Source organism: Oenanthe melanoleuca, chromosome 2 (genome assembly GCF_029582105.1).
Source record: "Oenanthe melanoleuca isolate GR-GAL-2019-014 chromosome 2, OMel1.0, whole genome shotgun sequence".
In the NCBI taxonomy this organism is placed as follows: domain Eukaryota; kingdom Metazoa; phylum Chordata; class Aves; order Passeriformes; family Muscicapidae; genus Oenanthe; species Oenanthe melanoleuca.
The window spans coordinates 39,103,224-39,126,279 of NC_079335.1; the positions used below are offsets into that span (position 1 = coordinate 39,103,224).

General features: G+C 37.6%; 1 protein-coding gene across 2 annotated transcripts in view; it reads left to right on the forward strand.

Annotated features, from left to right (window-relative positions):
* ATP6V1H (ATPase H+ transporting V1 subunit H) overlaps positions 1–23,056 on the forward strand; it is a 47,581-nt gene that overhangs the window by 2,942 nt on the left and 21,583 nt on the right. For both annotated transcript variants that reach the window (XM_056483326.1, XM_056483327.1), the window contains exons 3-9: positions 6,764–6,866; positions 8,249–8,338; positions 13,443–13,556; positions 16,251–16,355; positions 17,320–17,373; positions 19,506–19,603; positions 21,041–21,233. In XM_056483326.1, coding sequence (XP_056339301.1) covers positions 6,764–6,866; positions 8,249–8,338; positions 13,443–13,556; positions 16,251–16,355; positions 17,320–17,373; positions 19,506–19,603; positions 21,041–21,233 — 757 coding nt within the window. The remainder of the gene's footprint in view (positions 1–6,763; positions 6,867–8,248; positions 8,339–13,442; positions 13,557–16,250; positions 16,356–17,319; positions 17,374–19,505; positions 19,604–21,040; positions 21,234–23,056) is intronic.

Sequence of the window (23,056 nt, forward strand, 5' to 3'; positions counted from 1 at the left end):
GTGAATGGCTAGTTTGCAGTTACTCAGGATGAAAGTGGGAGTACAGTTGTTCACTGTTCATGGAAGTGAATATGAGGTTCTTTCACTGCTTCTCTGGTGTTTCTGTAGGGATGGTGAGAAAAATCTGTTACTTTTGTTGGTATAGGGGATGGTTCTGTTTGACAAGGAGTTGTATTTCTGTAGTGTTATTTGTTTGACTGTGTGGTCTGTTGGTAATCATTTTCATTCTTTCTTGGGATTCTCTTTCTCTGGTGCAGTATAAGATACAGAGAGTTTTGTTTTTAAATCCGGCAGCAAATTTTTATATAACTTCTTTTGACCAAAGGGCAGGATTCTTTTTAGGATTTTACCTGTAGAATTTTACTTGGTTTTGTTCTGGAATATATGAAGGAAGAATAAACTAGTTATTTCCTCTCTTTGCATTAGCCAGGTTTTGGAGGCTATTGTAGTGCATCTGGCTATTGTTTGTGATCCTGTGAGAGGACAAGTGAGGATTTTTGATCCTTGGTGTCCTTTGTGTGTCAATAACAATGTGTCCTCTTTATTATTGCTCTGAAATAAGTGTAATTGTTGTGTGTCATATTTACTGATAACAACCTGGCTGACTGGCTGAGTTGGCATCAAGGATTGACTTAAACGGTGCCAGAGGGATTGTGGAGCATCTTGAAGATAACTACTTTTTTCCCCTGAGGAGTTTCCTCTTAATGAGTTACTGAAAAACATCAGCAGAACTTTTGGTGCTTCCAAAGGAATTAAACTCATACCTTGATTTGGACATGTCCTTTTCTACAATGGACAAGTTTGGATGTAATGGTGTCTTTGAGGCTGAGCTTTAAGGGATTTCTTGGAAAGTCTGTCAGTGCAGTTGTATTGATTAATTTCTGGAATGAAGCACATTATTAAATGAGTGGAAAGTACTTTCTTTGATGCATCTGTTAGAAGCAGGTCTGAATGGTTTGGTTTGGTCTGGTTTATAGACCAGAAGGAAAATGGGGTGCTTGAAAGGACAGTTCTCTTTCTTTTGAGCTTCTTGAGTTCTGACTGTCTGCACTTACTGTGATAAACTTGCACATAAATATATGAAGGCATTACTTCAAGTCATCAGATGTTTTTAAATTAGAGGAAATATTTTTTATTTTCCCTAAGTTAACACATAAACTCAGGTGTGACATGATTTATGTTTCTTAAACTAGAGACAGTACTTATGTAGTTGAAGAAACTATAGATAGTCCTTGCTTAATTGAAGTAAAAGGACTTCACAAGAAATTCGGATGAAGTATTTTTTCTCCTCTGGCTGTGGCAGTTGCATGTGTATAAATGTGCTTTAAAGATTGCATCACTGGGAACAGCATTTGACTCAGGGTCACACAGAAGGATGTTCTGAAGTTCTTTTCTTCTCTCTCTGTTCTTCAGTGCAAAAGAAAAATGGCTTACTTGTAGCTGGTCAGACTTGTAGAGTCAGTTCAAGCTAAAGATTAACTGACATAGTGTTTATTCCATCTCTGAAGGTTGTAACTGTAAACTAAAAATAAAGTTATGCTAACACACAACTGCTGACTTTTAATGTTTTTTCTGTATACTGTTAGATATGACAATTGTCTGTATTACCAGCTTGCTTGTGTGTTCCGTTCTCCTTACAAAATTAGCCTGTGGGGAAAAAAAATTGGTTTCTGGTGCTAAAATGCATCCTTTCTTTATGTTGGATTCTACCTGGGGTCTGTGTCTGAGGGAGAAGAAAGTAACAAAGCTTGTAACAGTGGAAGGTGATGTGTAGGTGTTCCTGTGGAGGCCGTTAGTTCTGGATGGACTTTGCTGCCTTTGGATCTTGGGACTTGCGGCAATTTAGAGTTGTGGGTGCCCTCTGTGAGTTGAAAAGGCAGTGGCTGTTCAGCTGTGTGGTTGCTTTCAGCGTTTGCCTCAGGGTGTCAGAATGCCAGGGGAGGGTGTGTTGACTTGCTTGAAGCAGGTTTTTTATTTGCTTAGGGTAGGAAATGAGTTCTGTAGAAAATTGAACTTGTTTCAGAGTTTAACTTGCACCTTACTGTGCTGTAGGTTTTCTAGATACACAGCATTTGGCAATACTTTATATTTAATCAGATGAGATACTTGATAGCTAAATTGTACATAGTTTCCTATGTGTTTTCAAATACTTCACATGCATGTTTGTGAATTCTGATGCTAAATTGTCTGTTCTATTTTCCTAGTGGAAGAACCTTCTAAAGCAGGTTAAATATCTCAGACTTTAAAAGTCTGTCTTAGAGGAAATATAGAAGCTTTCCAGTTTGTAACATATGTGGGGTTTTCTTCTGTTTTTTTTTTTCTTTGTCTCAAATCTGGTTGATTTTTGTGGAGTACATTCAGTTTATTTTACTGTTTTAATTTTGCAGTTAAAACTGTTGAGCAATTGGATAAATTTAGTGTCTCTAGGTACATGCAGGTACTGTAGATACCTAGATAAAAAAAATTATGCCTTGATACGATGGCTTCATATGAGCTTCATATTTGCTGCATGTATAGTCATTTTTCTAAATATTAAAAACCCAGACCAAAGTAAAACCAAACAAAAATACCCTAACCTCCAGAGTGTCTTTTGTTAAATCATTCAAACAACAACAACAAAAAAAGGAGCAAGAGTTGCTGGAGGAAATGCATAATTAAAAGAAGGAATCACAAGCTTCTGAATCATATTGAGTGATCAGGAGGATTTAAAAGGGTGTTCTTGCAAATTCGTGCTTTCTAAATCCTAGAGTTTCAATTTTGTCTCCTCTAGCAAGTGCTCTCAAAGGCAGCTCCTGGTATCCCAGGCACAGAGCTTCTAAAGGTACTTACAAGGCTCCTGGCCTAAGCCTGATATGCTCAGACAGGAGGAAAAAAAGGGAGAATTCACATGTTAAGATAAAGAGTCTTTAGTAGGACAGAAAAGGAAGAGGGGAAAAAATAATTAAAAAAAAAATTTATACTAGATGTGGAACACAGAACTGTACCAGCTACTGGGAAGAATATTAACTATCCCCCTGGAACCAAGACACAGTTGAAGCCCAAAGTGACTTCTGTCTTGGCAAAAGACTGTGGACACATCCTGGAAAATAACAAATTAAATGGCTGCTAGGAAGAGGGATAGAGGGAAGCTTTGGTTGCTTGTTTACTAAAAGGTGCTAGGAAATTTCTGCTGCTTTGAGGCAGCAGAGGGATGAGGAAAATGTGTAATAACACCATGGGATTTAGTATCAGCTGTCTGAAGCTGTTCTGCACTTTCTCATATCTTTTGGTTGTTTTTTTCTTCTCCCTTCACACCACCTCCCCTCCCACCCTGCCCAGTGGGGAAGGTTTACTTATGATCAGTTATTTCCGTTTTAAAATGAGATGAATGGAAATAGATGGATTTGAAATTACTAGAACTATTAATCAGATGTATGAGTTCCTTGATAAAATATTAACATCTTGTTTAAAAAGCTGTCAGATCCCTTGTAATGTTTTGTATGGGTTGGAAGATGTATTTTTGACTGGTGCTAACAAGCAATAAAGAATTAACATCTTTTTTTTCCTCACAGCAATATCAATCCCCACGTATCTTTTTCTTTTTTTCATGTGGCCTAATGTAGGATAAAAGCAAAAGCTTGAGAGCTTTTTTCCTTTGCAGTTGGCTGACCTCTTCTAATAGCTTGACTGGAAAGAAGTATCTCTCTTGGAGACTTTCTCCAACATTAAAGCTGAAAATTAAGGGTTCATCTTATGTCATCTTTGAAGTGTTTTGTAAATGGCAATATTCTTATAAAAAAGCAGCTTATCTGGTTACTTTTGTGTTAGTATGAGCCATGAGTCCCTGGATTGGTCAGCATTATTGGAAACAAAAGAGGCTTCTAGGTCTTTGTGGCAGATAAATTATCCACCTCTTTCCAAGACTGTTCAAATCCATTCTTAATAGTTAAGAGAGAACGTAGGTCAGTCTCAAAGGATGTAGTAGTAATCATGGTCATCATTGGCTAATCACATATGATTTATCTATAATTAGTTAAATTTTTGCAGGAGTTGGGCAAGGACTACCCCACCACTGGCTTTAGGAATCTTCCATCAAGTAAATCTTGATTGCCTTTCCTTAGTGCATATGAGGATATCTGTAACAAAGCAACAGGAATAGCACCCATGGCACTGGACTACTTATGTTCTTTTCTTGAATAGTGAATAGATAAAGGATGGCTCTGTGATAAGGCCATACTCAAGACATAATCATTTAAATAAGAGGAAAGAAAGGAACACATTGTAGATCTTATTTCTCTATTTCAAGAATCCAGGTGAGCCAGTTGGAAAAAAAACAAAACAAGGTGAACACTTCCTGTAAATTTTACAATGGTTTTAATGTAGTCTCTAGTCATGGAATATCTGAAAACTGACCTTGAATGTGGAAAAGATGGGTGAAAAGTCCATAGTTACATAGCTTTGCAAAGTGGAAGAGGTGTTTCATTCAGTGGAAATGTTAAGAGCAGATGAGTCTTGGAAATAACTGAAACAGGAATGTCTAATGCTTTCATCCCCTGTGACTGTATGAGTTTCTTCTTTCCTGAAGCCCTCCTGGTATAACCTAGTAAAGCCAGTCACCTATTAAAATCTTGGATATTTTTAGGACTACTTGATTTAAAATTACTTTTCTTACCTGAAGAGTACCTGGCTGTACTATTTTGACAAGTTTTTTTATTTCTTGTGAAGTTTTGTATTATAAAAAAAAAACAACCCAGTAGTGTTCTTCGAGTCTGTCTGACTCTTTAGCTGAGTCAACAGCTTTCTGAAATAGCACTGATGATAGGAGTAACCACTTCAATATCAAGTTGAAGAGAAGGTTAAGTAGACATCTTATAGGTGTCCACAACAGTTCACTATATCAAGCTCCCTTGCTATGTGTTTGGATGAACTTGCATGCATATCAGTTTTTAAACTCAAAATGTAATTAGTGAAAGCTAAAAATAAATTAGGAATCATGATCTCTGTTCTCCTTACAATTTTCTTCTGTGCTTATGGCAAACTTAAAATAACAATTAATTTTGTTTTTCAGCATTTATTTCTTGGTTGGATTAGGCTGTTATTCCTGTTATGTATTATCATTTTGGCATAACATGCTCGCTGTGTGTATTTCAGTTCTTACTACTGGCATTGCATTCAGCCCCTGGAAGTTTAAAAATTATTTAGAAAATGCTGTTAAGATGTGACACATAGAGAAGGCTTTTGAGAGCGTATTCCACCATTAGTTTTAAAATTTTTTTGCATGAGACCCTTTGCAGGAAGGAGCCTGTTACATTTTTTTGTTCCATACAGCATTGGTAAAGTGATATGGTTGATACTGTATCCCCTCTACTTTGCTCTTGCAAGACCCTGTCTGAAATGCTGCATCCAGCTCTGGGGTCCTCAGCACAACAAAGACATCGACCTGTTGGAGCAGGGCACTAAGATAGTGACAGAACAAAGAGCAGTGGTTTTAAACTGAAACAGGGCAGGTTTAGATTAGATGTTAAGAAGAAGCTCTTCACTGTAAGGCTGGTGAGGCAGTGGAACAGGTTGCCCTGAGAGTTGTGGCAGCTTTGTCCTTGGAAGTGTTCAAGGCCAAGTTGGATTGGACCCTGAGCAATCTGATCTTATAAGTGACATCCCTGCCCATGGCAGATGATCTTCAAGATTGCTTCCAAACCATTTTTATGATTCTGTGGTAGCTCGAGATAAAGAAAACAAGGTTTGTATTGTGGGTTGACATTGACTGGTCAGTAGATGCCTGTCAGGAAAGGACACTCCATCAAAAGAATGGGTTAAAAAAACATGACAAAAAGCTCTGGGGTTGAGGTGTAAGGACAGAGAGATCACTGACCGCTTACCATCATGGGCAGAAGAGGCTCTGCTTGGTGGCATTAAATTAATTTATTGCTGATTAAATGGAGTAGGTCAATCAAAAATAAGAAAAAAATCTAAAAAACTCCTCCTACCCTCTCTCTTCTTCTCAGTCTCAACTTTGCTTCAATTTCTCTGCCTCCCTGCTTTGAGTGGTGTAGGGGAATGAGGTATGGAGGCTGTGGTCAGTTCATAACAATCTCTGCTGCTCCTTCCTTCTCACACTCTTCCCCTGCTCCATCCTGAGGTGTTCCACTCATGGGTTATGGTCATTCACAAACTGGTCTAGCATGGATCCTTTCTGCAGATTCCAGTCTTCCAGGAGCTGCTCCAGCATACATTGCCCTTGAGGTCACAGGTCCTGCAGGAAAACCTGCATGGACTGCAGTTGCTTGTAAGGCACATCTACCTGCTCCAGCATGGGTGTCTTCCATGGGCTGCAGGTTTATCTCTGCTGTATCTAGGATCTCAATGGGCTGCAGAGGGACAGCTGCTTCACCATGGTCTTTGCCACAGGCTGCAGAGGAATCTGTGCTCTGGCATATGGATCACCTCCTCTCCCTCCTTGTGCACTGATCTGGCAGTCTGCAGAGTTGTTTCTTCCACATATTCTCGGTCCTGTCTCACAGATGCTGTTGCACAACAGTTTTTACTCTTTGAATATGTTATCACAGAGGTGCTACTGTCATTCCTGAGTGGCTCAGATTTGGCCAGTGGTGAGTCTGTCCTGGAGCTGGCTGCACTGGCTCTGTCTGACTTGGGGGGCAAGTTTGTCTTCTCATAGGAGCCACCCAAGCAGTCCCCTACTAACAAAACCTTACCGTGTGAACCCAGTACAGTTATTTCTGACTTACTGTTCATGTTACTTACAGTTTAATGTTTTGTTTTTCAGAGGTCAGATGATTTCAGGTGAAGACTGTGAATTCATTCAAAGATTCGAACAGAAAAGAAATCCAGAAGAAAAACAGGAGTTGTTGCAAACAGAAGGCAATCAAGTAACTTTCTTTTAATGAAGTCTCTATTGGGGAGGACAGAAATTTTCATATCAACTCTTATTGTACTGTTGGCTGCATACAGTGAAGATATTATGGAATAAATATTAAACTTGCTGTCATGATTCTTTCATCTTTTCTTAGTTATAGGTTGGATGTTATTTCATTATTTTTAAAACTTACTAAATAATTGTTAAATGTCATCTGTCTTTGACTCTGTTGTGGGACAAACTAGCTCAAGTCCTCCCTCATCTGAGTTTACTTAATCATGCACACTTGTACTTGAGTCACTTTTTTTTTTTTTTTTTTAATTGATGACAGCTGCTTCCAGCAAGATTGCTGCTTAGTTAGCTTAGCAGTTATAATTTACAGCATGGAGTCCATTGACTGCTGAGTTGGATTCAGTTACACATGGGAGTCTTGTGTCATTTTAGGCATGGTAACATATGAGACTTTTGCATTGGACAGAGCTGATTCAGGACTGAATCAGCCCTTTGCCCTTATGGAGTCCAGGCAGGATGCCCAAAGACATTTTAGTAAAATTTGAATCAGTAGGATTTCAGCTTGAGGTTCTAGCACAGAATATCAGACATCAAGAGGATTTGGAGAGGCAGGCAAGAAGGTGCAGTGTAGATGCTTTCAACACACAAACATTTCTAGCCATTTTTTCTACTTTAATTTTAGGCTGTTTGTTTAGTTTTAGTATTTCTTTTCTCTCCAAATTGTACTGTTACTGTTGTCTAATGGATCATAGGCTGCATAGTAATAAAAACATATGTGATGTACCTTGTATGTCACTATATAATTACAATGTAGCAGTTCAGAATTCGATTTTCTTTGTGTTTTACTTGAATGTGGTGAAGGGGAAGGAGGAAGTGTGAAAAGTAATGTTGTAACTATTTCAGCCTGTTGCTGAAATTGTAGCATTTTTCAAATATGAACAAAGATTTTTCTACAAGGTATATAGTAAGTGAACAAAGGAGTTACCATCTTCCTCCCTCTACTTAAATTGCTGAAACTTTTTTTGTACTCTTAGTTGCTGTTTTGTCAGTTTACTTGATCTCACTACCACAAAAAAAGGGTTCTGAGGAAGGCTTTTCTAATCTGACTTTCAACCAAGCATGTTGATGAATTTCACTAGTAAGTAGTTATTTAATTTGAAAGCCATAAAACAATTTGTGAAGGATATCAACCAATGTGACAGAAAATGTTCTTTGTGAGATAATGTCAAATGTATTAATCTCTTACTGCAATTGAATAAGATGTTGGGATGCTCAATGCTTATGTAAGACTTACCTGTGAATTAATAAGGTCCTGTTTTGTATTATGAAAATGAACAAAGACAATTGCTAATATTAATTTTAATGTCTCTTTTATTTTTCTAGTGTGCTAAAACATTTATAAACTTGATGACTCATATCTCCAAGGAACAGACTGTTCAGTACATTCTGACTATGGTTGATGATATGCTGCAAGTAGGTTAATAATCTGTATTATTTTTAAGTCTTTAAGTGCATGCTTGAATGTTTCCTTAGTGCAATTAATGTATTTTCAGGCGTTTGTCATACTGAGTTAAAAATATTCTGTTAAATTTTCAGATTCTGTCTTCAGAGATTAAATATTAGACCTAAAACTGTAAGGTTAACTTAGCTTGTAATATGTTCAAATTCTGGAAATAAAACAAACTTTCAAGCTTGTCTGTTGGTTCTACACTATGTTTAATTCAAAATTTGGTTGTTAAGGCTAGTGTTGCATAGTGGTCTCATTTCTTGTGATCTTAATTTGCAGAATTTTTTTCTGAACTCTTTTTACATTTGATATGCTGGCTTATGTTGTGGTAGACTTGTCAGTGTTATGGTTGGATTAGTGATCTTAAAGGTGTTTCCCAACCTAAATGATTCTAAGATTCTGTGACTTGTGACCTCAGCCCTCTCCTGTGCTATAGGGAGGCTATGACTTCTCACTTAATTGACACCTATGAAGGTGTCAGTTTGGCCACCCTCAGCACGAAGGTGTAGTTTCTGCAGCTTCAGGTTTCCAACATAAGTTAGGTTGTTTGGGACAGCATGTTTTGAAATTCTGCATGGTTTAATTATAAATCAGGAACTTTTAATTCAATGTAACACACAGCTCTCTATAGCTGTGGACAACAGTGGCTTGTAAGAGTAGGCTATTAAACTTGGTCTCAGGACTGCTGAGCTGATTGGCATAGCTCAAGGAGAGGCTTTACTCAATCAGATAATCCTGCTTTTATGTTTTCTTGCTCTGAAGGTGGCTAAGAGAAGGCTTTTGGAGTGATCTAACAAGATTGCTTGAGTTGTGTGAGGTTTTTTCCTAGTACTCACATGAACTATCTGTGTTTGATAGTTTCTCTGCTCATGTTTTATGATATATTTGATCCAAGGTTACAGTGAAATGTGTTTAGTGCTATTGGTTTAGGGTATTCCCCTAAGTGAACCATGTGAGTTCTAATTCCAGCTTGGAGTATTCAGTATTTCAACAGGCAAGCTGAAAAGTGTGAACTTCTCCACAGTTTGAATAACATGGGGACCATGATGTTCTTTCATGTGCCTGTCTGCACAACAGAGCCCTAAGTGAGTGCCCTGACATCTAGGCTAGTAGGGTAATAGCTAGTGGTGGTGGCAGCAATTTACTCATCTGTACCTTGGTCACTTTTTCACATTTAGTTTTACTTTTTTTCAAGTATGACACAAACATCGAGGAGCAGGGAAGACAAAAATGATCCTCAGTGTCATTCTTTGATTGGGATACTGAGTTGGAAATATCTTGTTTTGATTTATGCATTGGATTACAAACTTTGGCTCAGTGTGTGAGAACTCTGCTTGTTATGGCTAATTTTGTGAGGAATGGGTCTTTCTGTGCATCAGTGGCCAGAGAAGTCATCATTTCACTTGCCCTTTTTCAGAATTTGTGAGTGTCCGTAGGTCTTGTTTCACTGATGTGCTTTGGCATTAGCACATAGCCTGCAGCTACAGTATATGATAGCTGATGGTACCTCCTGTGCTGTGGAATTAATACTCCACAAGTAATGCTTTCACTGGCCACTTTTGAACAGATGGAATAGTTCTAGGTAGTCACAGACAGTAGTTTTGAGTAATCCTTCTTTTGCTCTGTTTTTTCTGTCATAAGTGGTTAGTTGTATGTGATTTCTTGACTTCTTGACATTGGCTGTATTTTGGGCCTTACCCTGCCCCGGAAGTGGCATGTGTTAATGCTAGATATAATGGCTTTAAATTATTCAGCCTCTATAGTGAAACAGCAGAAAAATATATTGGAGCACACTACATATTTGCTTTTGTTTGAAATTGAATGCTTTTTTCACTTTGGAAATTCTGCTTCAGTATCCGAAAGGCTGCGCTGACTTTTGCAATAATGTGTGTGATTGCATTGTTCAGGGATTCAGGGATGCTGGCATAGAAGTCTTGTGTGCAGGCATCCACATGGCATTATCTCAGAGTTTCCTAACCTGTGACACCTCCACTCAGCAAGACTGAAACAGGACTTCTGTTTTGTGTTGGTCATGTTCAGGGGTTGGAGCATACAGCCAGTAGTGCCTTATGAACCCATGGTTGCACATTTTCAAGGTGTAAGATTCTTGTCAGAAAAAAGCATGTTGGCCAATAATGGTGTGACTGTGAGTTTAGGGCAGGGTCTCTGCAGACTGCCCAGGTACAAGAACCCACAGTTTGATAAAATAGTAGAATGGTTTGTGTTGGAAGGGTACATTGAAGATATCTGGTTCCAGCGCCCTTGCTGTGGGCAGGGACACCTTCAGCTAGACCAGGTTGCTCAAAGCCTCATCCAACCTGTTCTTGAAGACCTCCAGGGATGGGGCATCCCCAGCTTCTCTGTGCAACCTCTTCCAGTGCCTCACAATCATTCCCTAAAACCTAAACCTACTCCCAGTTTGAAGCCATTCCCACTTATCCTGTCAGTACATGCTCATGTAAATAGTCTTGCCCCATTTTTTTTGTGGTGGATATGAAGTCTCCAGTCTTTACCTGATTTGTCTTAATTCAGTACATTCGAAGATTTTAAGCAAGAAATTGTTCAAGGACATGGCCTATCATGGTACCATTGGCTGGGTAAAATTTGCCTCGAGAAAGTAAATTTTCTGCAGTTTCATGAGACAAACAAATAATATTTGAAGTTGCTTTTCCTAGCTGGAACTTTTAGAAACTATTGCAGTTAGCAGTATCCAGCTTTTGTCTAATAATGACTAACTGTAGTTCTTCTACTACCTTTCTATGCTTTGCTTGTGAGGTGGTAAAAATTATGTCAGCTGTGTTTTGAGCTCCCCAAAAGCTTACTTGGGTGTCTAGGATTGTTCCAGCAGTTTTACTTACTCATTTTATGACCTTTCTAAGAAAGATTTCTTTTGAACACTGGCAAATTTGAAATTAGTGTGATGTTTACCATATAAATTATTGCTGTTCTGCTTACTTCTGAAGGTGGAGAATGTTAGCATACTGCCATCCTTGAGGAAACATTTTTTACTGTCTTCATCTGATAAATTCTTGGAACAATTTCTTTAGATTATTGACCTCGTTGCACTGCACAATCTGTTACTTATGAAGTCTTTAAGAACCTACACTCTAGTTGGTGCAGGTAGCAGTACCAGCTGAACTTCATTATGCTTTTTCAGAAATGACAGCTGCTAAATTATTCAACTGTTGATGTTACAGCTTCAAAATTTTCTTTTTATCAGTGTAGTCAGCAGCTTCCTAGGAAGGTGCAACACTACATATTTCAGGGCCGCGGGGAGTTTTCCATTCCTTCCCTTCTGTCTTGATCCTGCACCTTAACAGCAAGCCAGACGAGTCTTCTGCCTGACAGCATGTTGAAATTATTTCAGCCATTCTGCTTCCAGACTTGTCTGTCTCTTTCTTCGTTATGTGTAAACTGAACTCATTGACCTGGGAAGTTTTGATCTTTCTTAGCCAGACTGTTTAGCACATTCAGATGCTAACAGTGATTTATTTGATCAAACTGCCATTTCTTATCAAACAAGCCCTCACAAAGTAAAAGCACTCCACCAAAGGCTCTGTGTTCCTGAGATCTTACTCTTTGATTTATTTCATAGTTTGAACAACAAAATTTAAGAACATTTCTGGGTGCTTTTTTATGCATGCCATGTAGAGAATGGATCATTCTGAGGGTTATAACTGGTGACATCTGAGCTTCCCCAGTCAGTGATAGGGGCAGCAATTTGCAGCCTGAAAATATGGTACAAGACTGTTGTGGTTTAACCCCAGCTGGCAGCTAAGCACCACACAGCCACTCATTCACTCTTCCAGCAGGGAGATGGGGAAGAGAATCAGAAGAGTAAAATGAGAAAACATGTGTTTTGAGGTAAGGACTGTTTCTTTCAAGGAAGAGTTGGTTGAAGCTCTAAGGCTTAGTAAGATGCTGCAGTTTGAATCATGGATACGTTCAGGTCTTCTTGTGCTTAATGAATCACATTCCAACAAGGAAGCTTGCCTAGATGGTTCTTCATCCCTAGAATTAATAACAGGGTGCAGAACTGATGGAGAAAAGCTATTCTAGTGAGGGGAGTTTGAAAATTAAAATGTGTGATAGTGAGAGAGAGAGACTGAGATATTGTCCTTTTGTGAGTTTCTCATTTGCCTTCCTTGATAGGAGTTGTGTACTTGGTGGTAGTTTGACTTCCATGGGGAGACATCTCTTCAGAAGGAAAGCTTCCAGTCCACCAGGCTGGAAAGCATATGGAAATGCTTAAGGAAAAGCAAGAACTCATATGTGAGATTTTTTGGGATTGTCTGCCTATATTCTAGACTATTAGAAAACAGCAGAGCTTTTCTTTCTCCTTCATGATTGTATGGCCTCTTCTCTGGCCTACTGTAAGGAGAACTGCAATAGCTCTTTTGCATAGTGATTATTAGGGGAAATACTTAAAGAGGCTGTCCCCAGTGCCCAGGCTCAGGTAGTTGTGGTCTTGTGGCTCAGGGTAGGAACCCTGGAGAACAGACTTCTGATGGCAGTATCCTCTTATAGATATGCCAGTTGCCTGAGATAACTGCTGAATCAGTTGCAGCCTGATCTGGGAGAGAAGAGCTCATTTCCATTGAGAGGAATGGAAAGGCTCATTTACAGCCTCAGGGTTTCACTTCTAGAAGAAGTTAAACAACAGGATCTTGTGTGGAAGTAGCAGTACATTGAAAACTTTGTATGGGCTTTAATCAAGCATAATTGGTTAGATGAAGAGTAGTGTTATTCTAATGAAAAAATTACAGTATTTAGCTTGTTTCTCATCTGCCTTACTCCACTTGCATGTTCAAAAGAATATGTGTGTTCTTGCTCAAGCAGGCATTGCAGTACTGGGATACAGCTAGGGCTTCTAGGTTTGTTTCCTCCACCCCAAATCCCCAAGATGGGCTATATCCACAAGTAATTTTTCTAACTGAAAAATTTCCATGGGCTCTTGCAAGCCAGGATACAGTCTGATAATCTATGCCAGCATACTAAGGAACAAATAACTGCTTTATGTCGAATGCTTTTACAAGTCTGTCATCTTTTCCTCTCTCTCACTTTTTACAGGAAAATCATCAGCGTGTTTGCATCTTCTTTGATTATGCAAAACGTGGTAAAAACACTGCATGGTCCTATTTTCTGCCAATGTTGAATCGACAAGATCTCTTCACTGTGCATATGGTAAGTTTTAAACCTATCTCTGAAGATAGTAGAGAAAAATGTTGGTTCTGTTTTTCTTCAGGAGATTTTGGAATTTGAAACTAAACTTCTGCCCTCCAGTCCAGGCAGAAGTTTAGTTTCAAATTCCAAAATCCAAGTTTTCCTCTTGCAGTCTAGACAAGTCATTCTTAATATAAGCTTCACTTAACCACATTTTAAAAAGCAAAGTTACACTGTTAATTGGCATTGGTTTATTTCTGGGAGATTAGGGCAGGTTTTAAACATTCAGAAGAACAGGGATTTTAGAACAATAACTACAGTAAAACATGCTTGAAAATCTTTTATCGCAACTGCCAGTCAATGCTGTACAAATATTAGAATTTAAGTTCTTGTCTTGTCCAAAGGAAATATCTTTACCTCAATTAACCTTATTTTCTCATATGCTCAGTTTATCAGCTGACTCACTGGAAGTGTAGAGTGAGAAACAGAAGTGCTTGATGTTGTTCAAGTTTGCTGCTCAGCAGCAGCTGAATCATTGATACATTACCAGCACTGTTTTGGACACCAGTCTAAACCACAGCATCATATGGAGTGCTGTGAAGAAAATTAAATCCGTCCCAGCCAAGCCCAGTACAGCCAGGTGCAGTGTATGGTTTTTGCTATGCTTTGACTACTGTTTGCTGCTCCTGTATATAGAGTAGCTTTTCTGGAATCTTAATATTCTTCTGTTGTCAGTGATGAGAAGAGGCCATTTCATCTGAGCATTTTTTTTTTCTTGAGGGGCAAAAATATGCTTGTATTACTGTAAATTCCTAGATGAGACCAGAGTTTCCAGCAGTGAAACTTATATAATTGCTTGAGGAAGAGAAAACTACACAGCTGTGTATTGTTCTACCTTGCATGTGCTTGTGCTGGAATGATATGGTATGTTAGAGTCCAATGAGAGACTCCAGCTAGAGACCCACTATCTGGCCTGCATGAGGCTGTGGGGGCAGAACTGGTGCAAGGATTCCAGGACACCAAGCAAGCTGTGCTGTTCACCCTGGGGTGTGGCCAGTGCAACTGTGTTTGGGGCTGTACTGCAACTTGGAGAGTGAGCTGGCATGCTCTCAAGAAAAATGTCAGGCTTGTTTTAATTATTTATTTAATCTAATTGGTTAATTGCATGGATGTGAATCAGTTTTCTTGGTGTAGCTGAGGGAGGAGGTGGCTGGAGTTTCTTTTGGCCAATGCAGTTTTGTGGGTTTTTTGGTGGTAGTGCTACTGAAGACCCATCCTGCAAAAATGCAATTTGAGCAGTCAGACAATGCTGACTGCCCAAACATGCTGGTAAAACATAATTTTTAGACACTTGCAGTGAAAACTATTTAGTCTGCGTGGAATGGTGGTTTTTAAACATATGGTATAGAAATTTTGATGATCAGCATTTCTGTACTCAGATTTGTATTATTCAGATATTGTTTTCTTTATTTATTGCAAAAATATATAAATAATTTAACAAGACACAGAGAATCTTATGTAAAGTGAATCCACTTAAAGTGGATCTACTAAGTTTCCTGCCTTATTATACCTTTGAGTACAGTGCATGTGCTCTTAAAGCACATGAAGTTTTCAAAAGCAAGTTTTAGCATTGTGTTATTTTTTGTTGGGTTTATTTTATTTTTCTCCTTACTATGGACACTGGAAGGTTTTTGATGCCACATCATTACATCTGCTGAGGCAGATAAAAATATTCATCCTCTGTGTAGGCTCAAATTCTGCTAAGCATAAATGGTCTCTCATTCAGGGGCCAGGTAGCAGTTTTAACTCAGAAGAATGGTTGACTAGAGAGCTAATATATTGTATTTTAAAGCAGGAGGGATTTTATAGGGTAATTGCTTGCATTCAGAAGGGGATTTGACACATTTTAGTGTCGCAATTGTTCCAGCCTCACACTTATAATCCCTGTAGAAATCAGTGGTGGTGGTGCTGCACATGTGAGTGTAGTAAAGTGAAAAGGTGGTTGGAATAGTGTCCTCACTGCACCATGGAACTGTGTGCATGTGAACCCCTGCTTCAGTAATTTCATGGTTACATTGCCTCTGTATATGTAAGCTGGCTCAAATGCTTTTGCAGATTAACTGCAGGCTGCAATGTAGACTTACTTCAAATATAATTTGGAAATGCTGATGTAGAAATACACTCTTGTTTAAGTATTCTTAAAGCTATAGGAATCATGAAAATTCTTAACTTGATCACATTTTTACTCCCCAACTTCATTCTTAAATTATACTTTCCATATTACTTTTCTGCTCTTCTTTTTTTGGGCTTGAAATTCTCCCTTCCTGAAGATGACTTCCTGCAGTTTAAGTACAAGAACCCTTCAATACTGTGTTACCATTTGTATTGGCATATGCTATAGTTGCTTAAATCAAGCCTGAATGTGTTAAGACATCAAGTGTCTTGCTTTTGATTGATTTCTGACTCTAGTGGTGTCCTACAGCAGTAGCCCATCAACAGCTCCCCTCCGTCTCCTTTTGAGTTCTTTATTGGTGCCTTGTGACCTTCAACAGCTACAGGTTACTGATAATAGGCACAAAGAGTCTCCTGCTTAGAAAATAGATTTCTGTAAGGGACTGTCTTTTATCTAAAATTGATTTCCAGAGTTTACAGAACTTCTTACTGAATTCTGAAATTGCTGTGTTTGAAAAATCGATTTATTGCATTCTTTTTCAGGCAGCAAGAATTATTGCCAAACTGGCTGCATGGGGGAGGGAGCTGATGGAAGGAAGTGACTTGAATTACTATTTCAACTGGATTAAAACTCAGCTTAGTTCACAGGTAAAAAGCTGGTTTTGTTTAAACTTTAGAGTAACTTCAGAAACTTTTTTCAAGAATATGAATGTATAAATATGCGAACAAGAGGTATATTTTTGTTTTTGTTTTTATTTATTTTTAAATGAAATTTTACTTTGTAATTTTTAAAGCTAAATGTTCTTTATTCAAACACTTAGTTTTTAACTTAGTATTTTAAGTGTTCTACTCCAGTCCTTGAAATGTAAATTAATGATAAAGCTTTTTGCCTTTTCTGCTGGAAGAAAGGCCACATGGCAGCAGAAACTGAATATCAAAACCTTTTTCCAGTTTATTGTAGTACAAAGCCTTTACTTTTATTCCTGTGTCTTGAAATTGAATAAATTCTGGCTTTTTGGACAGTGTTTTTGTGGTATTAGCTCAATTCGAACTGCTAAGTTCTGACTTGTCCTTCAAAGATGAATCATTCTCCTTTGTATTCATTTCTGGACATTTTTCTTTCAAAACACAGTGATTTGTCTCTCATTCTCTTAGTGTTATAGTACAAGTGGATTCTGAAGAGTTGAGAGACATTCAGTAGATTTATTAATGATATATTTTTCATAGTTTTCTAAACTGGGCTTATTTAAATGCAATTTTAATTTTTTTCCTCTGGAAGGAGAATCTTAAAGTTGGAATTTCCTTCAGAAAGATGCAAGAGTACAGTTTGCATAATCCAAGATAAATAAATTTCTTGTACAAATCTACACTTAAATAATTAAAAATGTTGATGTACAAGATCAGTTCCAAGCAATTTCTTCTAGACATGCAGTGTGCATAGGAAATAAATACAGTATATTACGATAATATATTAAGCAGGAAAAAAAATCTAATAGATTCTAATTTTTTTTATGACTACAAAGATTGGAGAACTGTAAGAAACTTGGTAACAACTGTTCCTTAAGGGTGAATAACAACTCTGATTTTAAACTTTTATTTTTTCTTTTTGTAGAAACTACGCGGTACAGGGGGTTCTGTGGATACAGGAGCAGTATCCACAAGTGATGTGAGTATATCTTTGAGATCTGTCATTCTGCTATTTTGGGCAGGTGATGTTCACTCATTGGATTAAGGTGCAGATCTCTTCTGGTGCCAGTGATAAGAAATACTTGGAATCAGAACTGTACAACAGAGTGCCAGGTGATGGCGCCAAGAAACAAAAGTATTTTTAAATACTGATTTCACATAGAATATTGGCAGTGGAAGTGTATATTTTACAAGTTAGTTTGTCTTGTTAAAGCTGTGGATGTATCTAGGATTCTCTTTGTTAAAACTTAAAAAAAAAATATAAAATTAATTTAATATTCAAAAGATTCTAAGTCCCTGACTTGGTGATCTTAGAGGTCTTTTCCAGCCCAAATGATTCTGCGATTCAGTACTATCTGTTTACCACTGAGATGCTGGACTTGTAGAAGAAACTTGAAACTGTGAAGCTTTTGTCTGTTATGCTGTGCAGAACTTAGAAAAGGACACATCAGATATTAAAGCTGATATTACCCCTAAACCACTGTAGCATGAAATTGCAAGAGTGCTTTCAAAGCTGTAAGCTTTTGATATTTGAATAGCTTGAATTCAGAGGAAAATAGATTGTCCTTTTTGTATCAATATGTTTTTTAAATACTGAATTTCATGTGGCTATAATAGCTGCTGAGCTTGGAGATGAACTGTGGCAGTATAACAAATGCAAATGATCATCCTAACTGAATTTTCTGTGGTGACGTGGCATGATGAGGCAGTTTATCATAGCTCTTGAATGTGGGGTAGAATTCAGTTTGGTCTTTTGTTCGTTTTGCAGCCTGAAAGTGGTCACAGTTTCTTGGAAGACTTAACTTGGGATTTGTTATTCTTCACAGTGTACTCATGGCTTTAAAGTGTTGGCTTCCTGTAGAAGAGAAGCCTCTTAAATTACCCCCTGTCTGGGGTTTAAAGTAGAAAAGACTGTTATGCAAAACCATGGGTAGGGTGTAAACACCTATGTAGGCCTGAACATATAAGTTGAAGTATTTCAGTATTTCATGTGCAGATCTGTGTTCCATAGTGTTAGGTTTTGTTAGACTGACAGCCCTCTGTCACACATCCATAAAAGAGTAAATAGTGCTACAGCACACAACTCCACTTACTGTGGAGCCATGAGCTCCTCTGACTTGCTCAGAAATCAATATTCATTGTGCTGTGGCACTGCATGGATATACTGTGCCATGGCTGGGTCCCAGAGCAGCAGAGTGCAAATATGTTTTAGCATAATTAAAGTGGGTAAGTATTGTCTTAACTTCATTAGTATTTGGATTTCAGATCTAGCTTATGCAGGATTTTCAAGCAGGTCCTGTCTTATTTCAGAATAAATTAGAGATGCAGTTGTAGCATTTTATACGGCAAATGAGAGCTGGAATCTATTATGAAATTTCAATTATAATGGTGTTGGAAGACAATGTTTTTATGGCAGAGACTTTAAAAAGAAAACTCCAAGTTCAATGGGTTGGTGATGCAGATAAATTTATGCATTATTTGGAGTGAGAGAGCTGTCTGTGTGTTTATAGCTGTTTTATTTGCCTGGGGTGTGAAAATGGATACTTTCACTGGGAGATCGATGTTCTAGATGATTTGAGCACAGACTTAGTTTTTACATAAAGAACTTAAATCTCTCATGAGAGACACAGAATGAGTTACTCTTTATTTTCAATTCTGTTTATTGCCTCCTTTTCATATGGGATTGCCTAACTTCTTTACTTCATTAAATGTTTGAAAGGTTTGATCTGGTATTATTTGAGTGAACTGCCATGAGACTTTCAAGGAAAAGGCTTATAGAGAGGTAAAAAAGCAAACAACATTTTATCAGCAACATATCTGATTAATGTATGATTAGTATTAGTGAAGGCAATGCTGACAATTGAGTAAGAAGGGAGAAAAACATGCTCTAGTAAATTTATTCAAACAGAAGACAGCTTTCATTCATAGATACTGGAAGGAAGGCATGTTCAAATGTTCTGATAATGTAAAGTGGTATCTCTTGCATAACACTTATTCAATATTCAGAACTCTCTCCTTTTATACCAGTAAAGCCTAATTAAGGAAATTGTACTTCAGCACTTACTACCTGACTCTTCTGGTAAGAAGTGATGTGTTGTTCTTTTCACCCAGAGTTCCCAGTATGTACAATGTGTTGCTGGATGTCTGCAGCTGATGCTCAGGGTCAATGAATACCGCTTTGCATGGGTAGAAGCAGATGGAGTAAATTGGTGAGCACCTATTTCAATTTATATGGATATACATGCACTTACAAGTACTACATTCCCCAGTGACCTTTTTTTGGAATAGAGCTGTCTTGTAATAGACAGCTGTTCTGCTTGCATGCAAAAGAGATTTATTTTAAAACATTAACAGAGTCAAATAGACAAATGAAGCTTACACTGTTGAGGCTTTATTGCAACTTTCCTGTTCAAGAAGAACTTAAGTATATATCTGAACAGGAATATAACCATTTGTCTTCAGCTGAAGATGTTCAGTTTATTTTTTAATAGAACAAGGACTAATGAAATGAATTTCTGCTAATCATCCTAGTCTTTGAGTTTGTAATTGTTCTGTCTGAAAATATTAGTGAAAGGAGAAACATTTTCTAGAGCTAAGACAAATTTTTTTCCTGCATATGGCTTCAAGTACGTCATTCTTTTATCCAGTTCTCTTAATAAATAACTTTGCATTAGGCCAGGATTTCAGCACTAATCTTATTGAAAAAATGCTTGCCTATAAAGAGTTTTTCTGCCATCTATGCCTCTACTGGGGATGGTTGCTACATAATTTGCACTTCAATGAGAAATACTACTTAACACTGAAATGGACAAAAGTCAAAATTCCTAGTGAAGTGTTCTTCAAGTGGTGTTCCTATGTATCAAGTCGACACTGCTGAAACCAAGGAAGCTTTTTAACCAAGTAAAGTATTACAGTAAGCCTATGTTTTACCATGTTTGAACTTGTCTTAAATTTGATAAGAATGATTTTGAATGTAGATTGTTTTTTAAATTTTAAATTGAGTTGTCCATTTCAAAATTGACCTGTAAATTGCATAACAAATTTTCAAAACTTCAGCTGAGCGAACCTTCTGCATGATATCTTCTTGAATGACTTGTGATACTATTTTTTTTCTCTAGCAGTACTTTGTATATTTATATCTGTGAGCCATTTTCTGAGAACTTGCTGTTAGATAATGAATACTTCAGCTCATTTCAGACTCTCCTGTGGACAAGTACAATTAAGGAATGCAGTTCAATTTGTGTAGATTTCGTTTGTTTTTTTTTTTTCTTCTTAAGTCTGAAGGAGTAGCTGAGATATCTCTATTTCTTCCAGAATGACAAATAATACTTTAAACATACCAGCAGAAAAACTGTCTTGTAACCCAGAAGATGGATACAGTACCACATCAGTTCAAATGGGAAAAGCTGCTTTATGGCTCTAAGGTTCAGAAAATAACCATTCTTTAAAAGATGGCTTTCTGAACAAGCTGCTTATACAATGAAAAATAGTGATGCAGGTTACTATGAAGTGTGTGCTGTATGCTCGTCCTCAGTAGCTCTTTCCAACAAGTTTTTGTTACCATTTCTTTTAATGTTTCAGATTGGAGCAATGCAACTTATATAGTCATTATTTAAAATTAAATGTGTACTGTATCAATTTTTTAGCATCATGGGTGTCCTGAGCAACAAATGCGGTTTTCAGCTCCAGTATCAGATGATTTTCTGTGTGTGGCTGCTGGCTTTTAGCCCTCAGATGTGTGAATACCTTCGTCGGTACAATATTGTCCCTGTGCTGTCAGATATTCTTCAGGAATCTGTCAAAGAGAAAGTAACCAGAATCATCCTTGCAGCATTTCGGGTAAGTATCTGTTGACTGCAGCCCTGCTGTGCTTCTCTCACAAATTCCTAGGTCTCAAATGTCACTGATGCAGAGGTATTTCTGCTGGACCATATCAATAAGCTGATTGAAAGATTAATTCTCTGGTGGGCTTTTTGTTGTTGTTGAGGTTTTTTTATGAACTTGAGTTTTTGCCACAGGTTATATACAGGCTATTACTAGTAATAGATATCTACTATTCAATGTCTTCTTTAAAATAAGATTGGCTAAAAAACCCGATGTTAGTACAGGCACTAGTGTTTTCTCTTTTTTAATTCAAGATTCTTTTTCCTACTGGTACTACTGTAAAACCCTGGAGTTACTAATAGCTGATGAATTTTACCTTACGAAGCTTTAATTAACTAAATACTATTTTGAATAGATATGTTTGTCCAACTGAGAAATTGTTTTTATTTATTAGTTCAAAAATCTTTTCTTGGTGCCTCTGTAAAGGCAGATGAGAATACCAACGTAAGAGTGATTAGCTGAATTACTGTGTCTGCATTACCTGAAAATTCCTGATCCTGTCTGTTTAAGATAATTAGGAAGAACTGAGTACCTAGGCTTGATGTTTTCACTGTGAGAGTACCATTTCATGTTCATGGATGCTGCTAGTTTTATGTGCATGCTTGCCAAGTGTCTTGTGAGTATTACAGGAAAGCTGTAACAACTTGTAATGCTGTTCTCAAGAAGCACTTGGTATCCTGAGTAGGATATAGAGTAGGTCTTGGAGGCTGTTTAGTTTTCCTGGATGTGGATGGTGTTCCAATAGTAAGTGTTACAAGTGCATTAGAATGGGGAGAGGGAAATTGTTGGTTACTAACTTGTTGATTAGCAGTGATAAGCTGTGTGAAGGTGCTCTCTTCATCTGAAAACATCTACCACTGGAAGATTTCTGGATAAGGCAGATCATAAGAATCCGTTTGTCTTATTGAAGTGCAGTGGTATGAGGTGTTCAGTATGAGCTATTCTTATTATATATTCTTACTATTCTTGCTCTGTAGATGTAGTGTTCTTAAAGATCTTAATGTTAGGATTAAGCAGGAACATATAGCAAGACAGATTGGAAAAAAATTGAGAAGAGAAAAAGAAGCTGAGAAGCTCAGCATTTATATCCAGTTTCTTCCTATTCTGAGGTGATAAAAAGTAGGAGAAATAATTGCTAGTTCTTAGATTTACTGTGTTTTGCAAGAGGAGACAAAAATCAAGCAATTTTTTTTTAAAATAAAGGCAAAGAAAGAATAAGTTGTTTCTGTTACAGGCTTGGGGGAGTGTAACTTAGCTGTTTCCTTTCTCCAACGTTAAGGACTTGTGTTGGCGTGAAGATGAGTTGTTAACTGGCAGCCAGGAACATAATAGATTAGAAATTAGACACCAGAGCTGTGAGTTGTGAAGCAAAATTAATACAGGGAGCAGAGGCAAAGTATCCTTTTCCTATATGAGATGCCACAGTATCAGCTTATGGGGGGGAAGGGAATTGAATAAAAGCCTAGGCTTGATGATTCCCCAAATCTGTCTGTGCATTACGGAAGGTTCTCCATGAGTCTTGGCAATTTGGATGTCCTCTCTACTACTTGATTTCTCCTAATTTGTCATATTTCACGTTTTTGTCAAGTTAATTACCTGAAGTATATAACTCCAAATGTAATAATTTTTTCTATAAAGCAACAAGTATTGGGCACTTGTCTTTCTTTGAATCTACTGTTTTCCCTACCTGTTATTTTACTGCCTTATTTTTCACACTTTTATTCCCTTCTATGTCTCTTTCCTGCCTAGAACTAGTCTTACACCTTGATTTTGGTTTT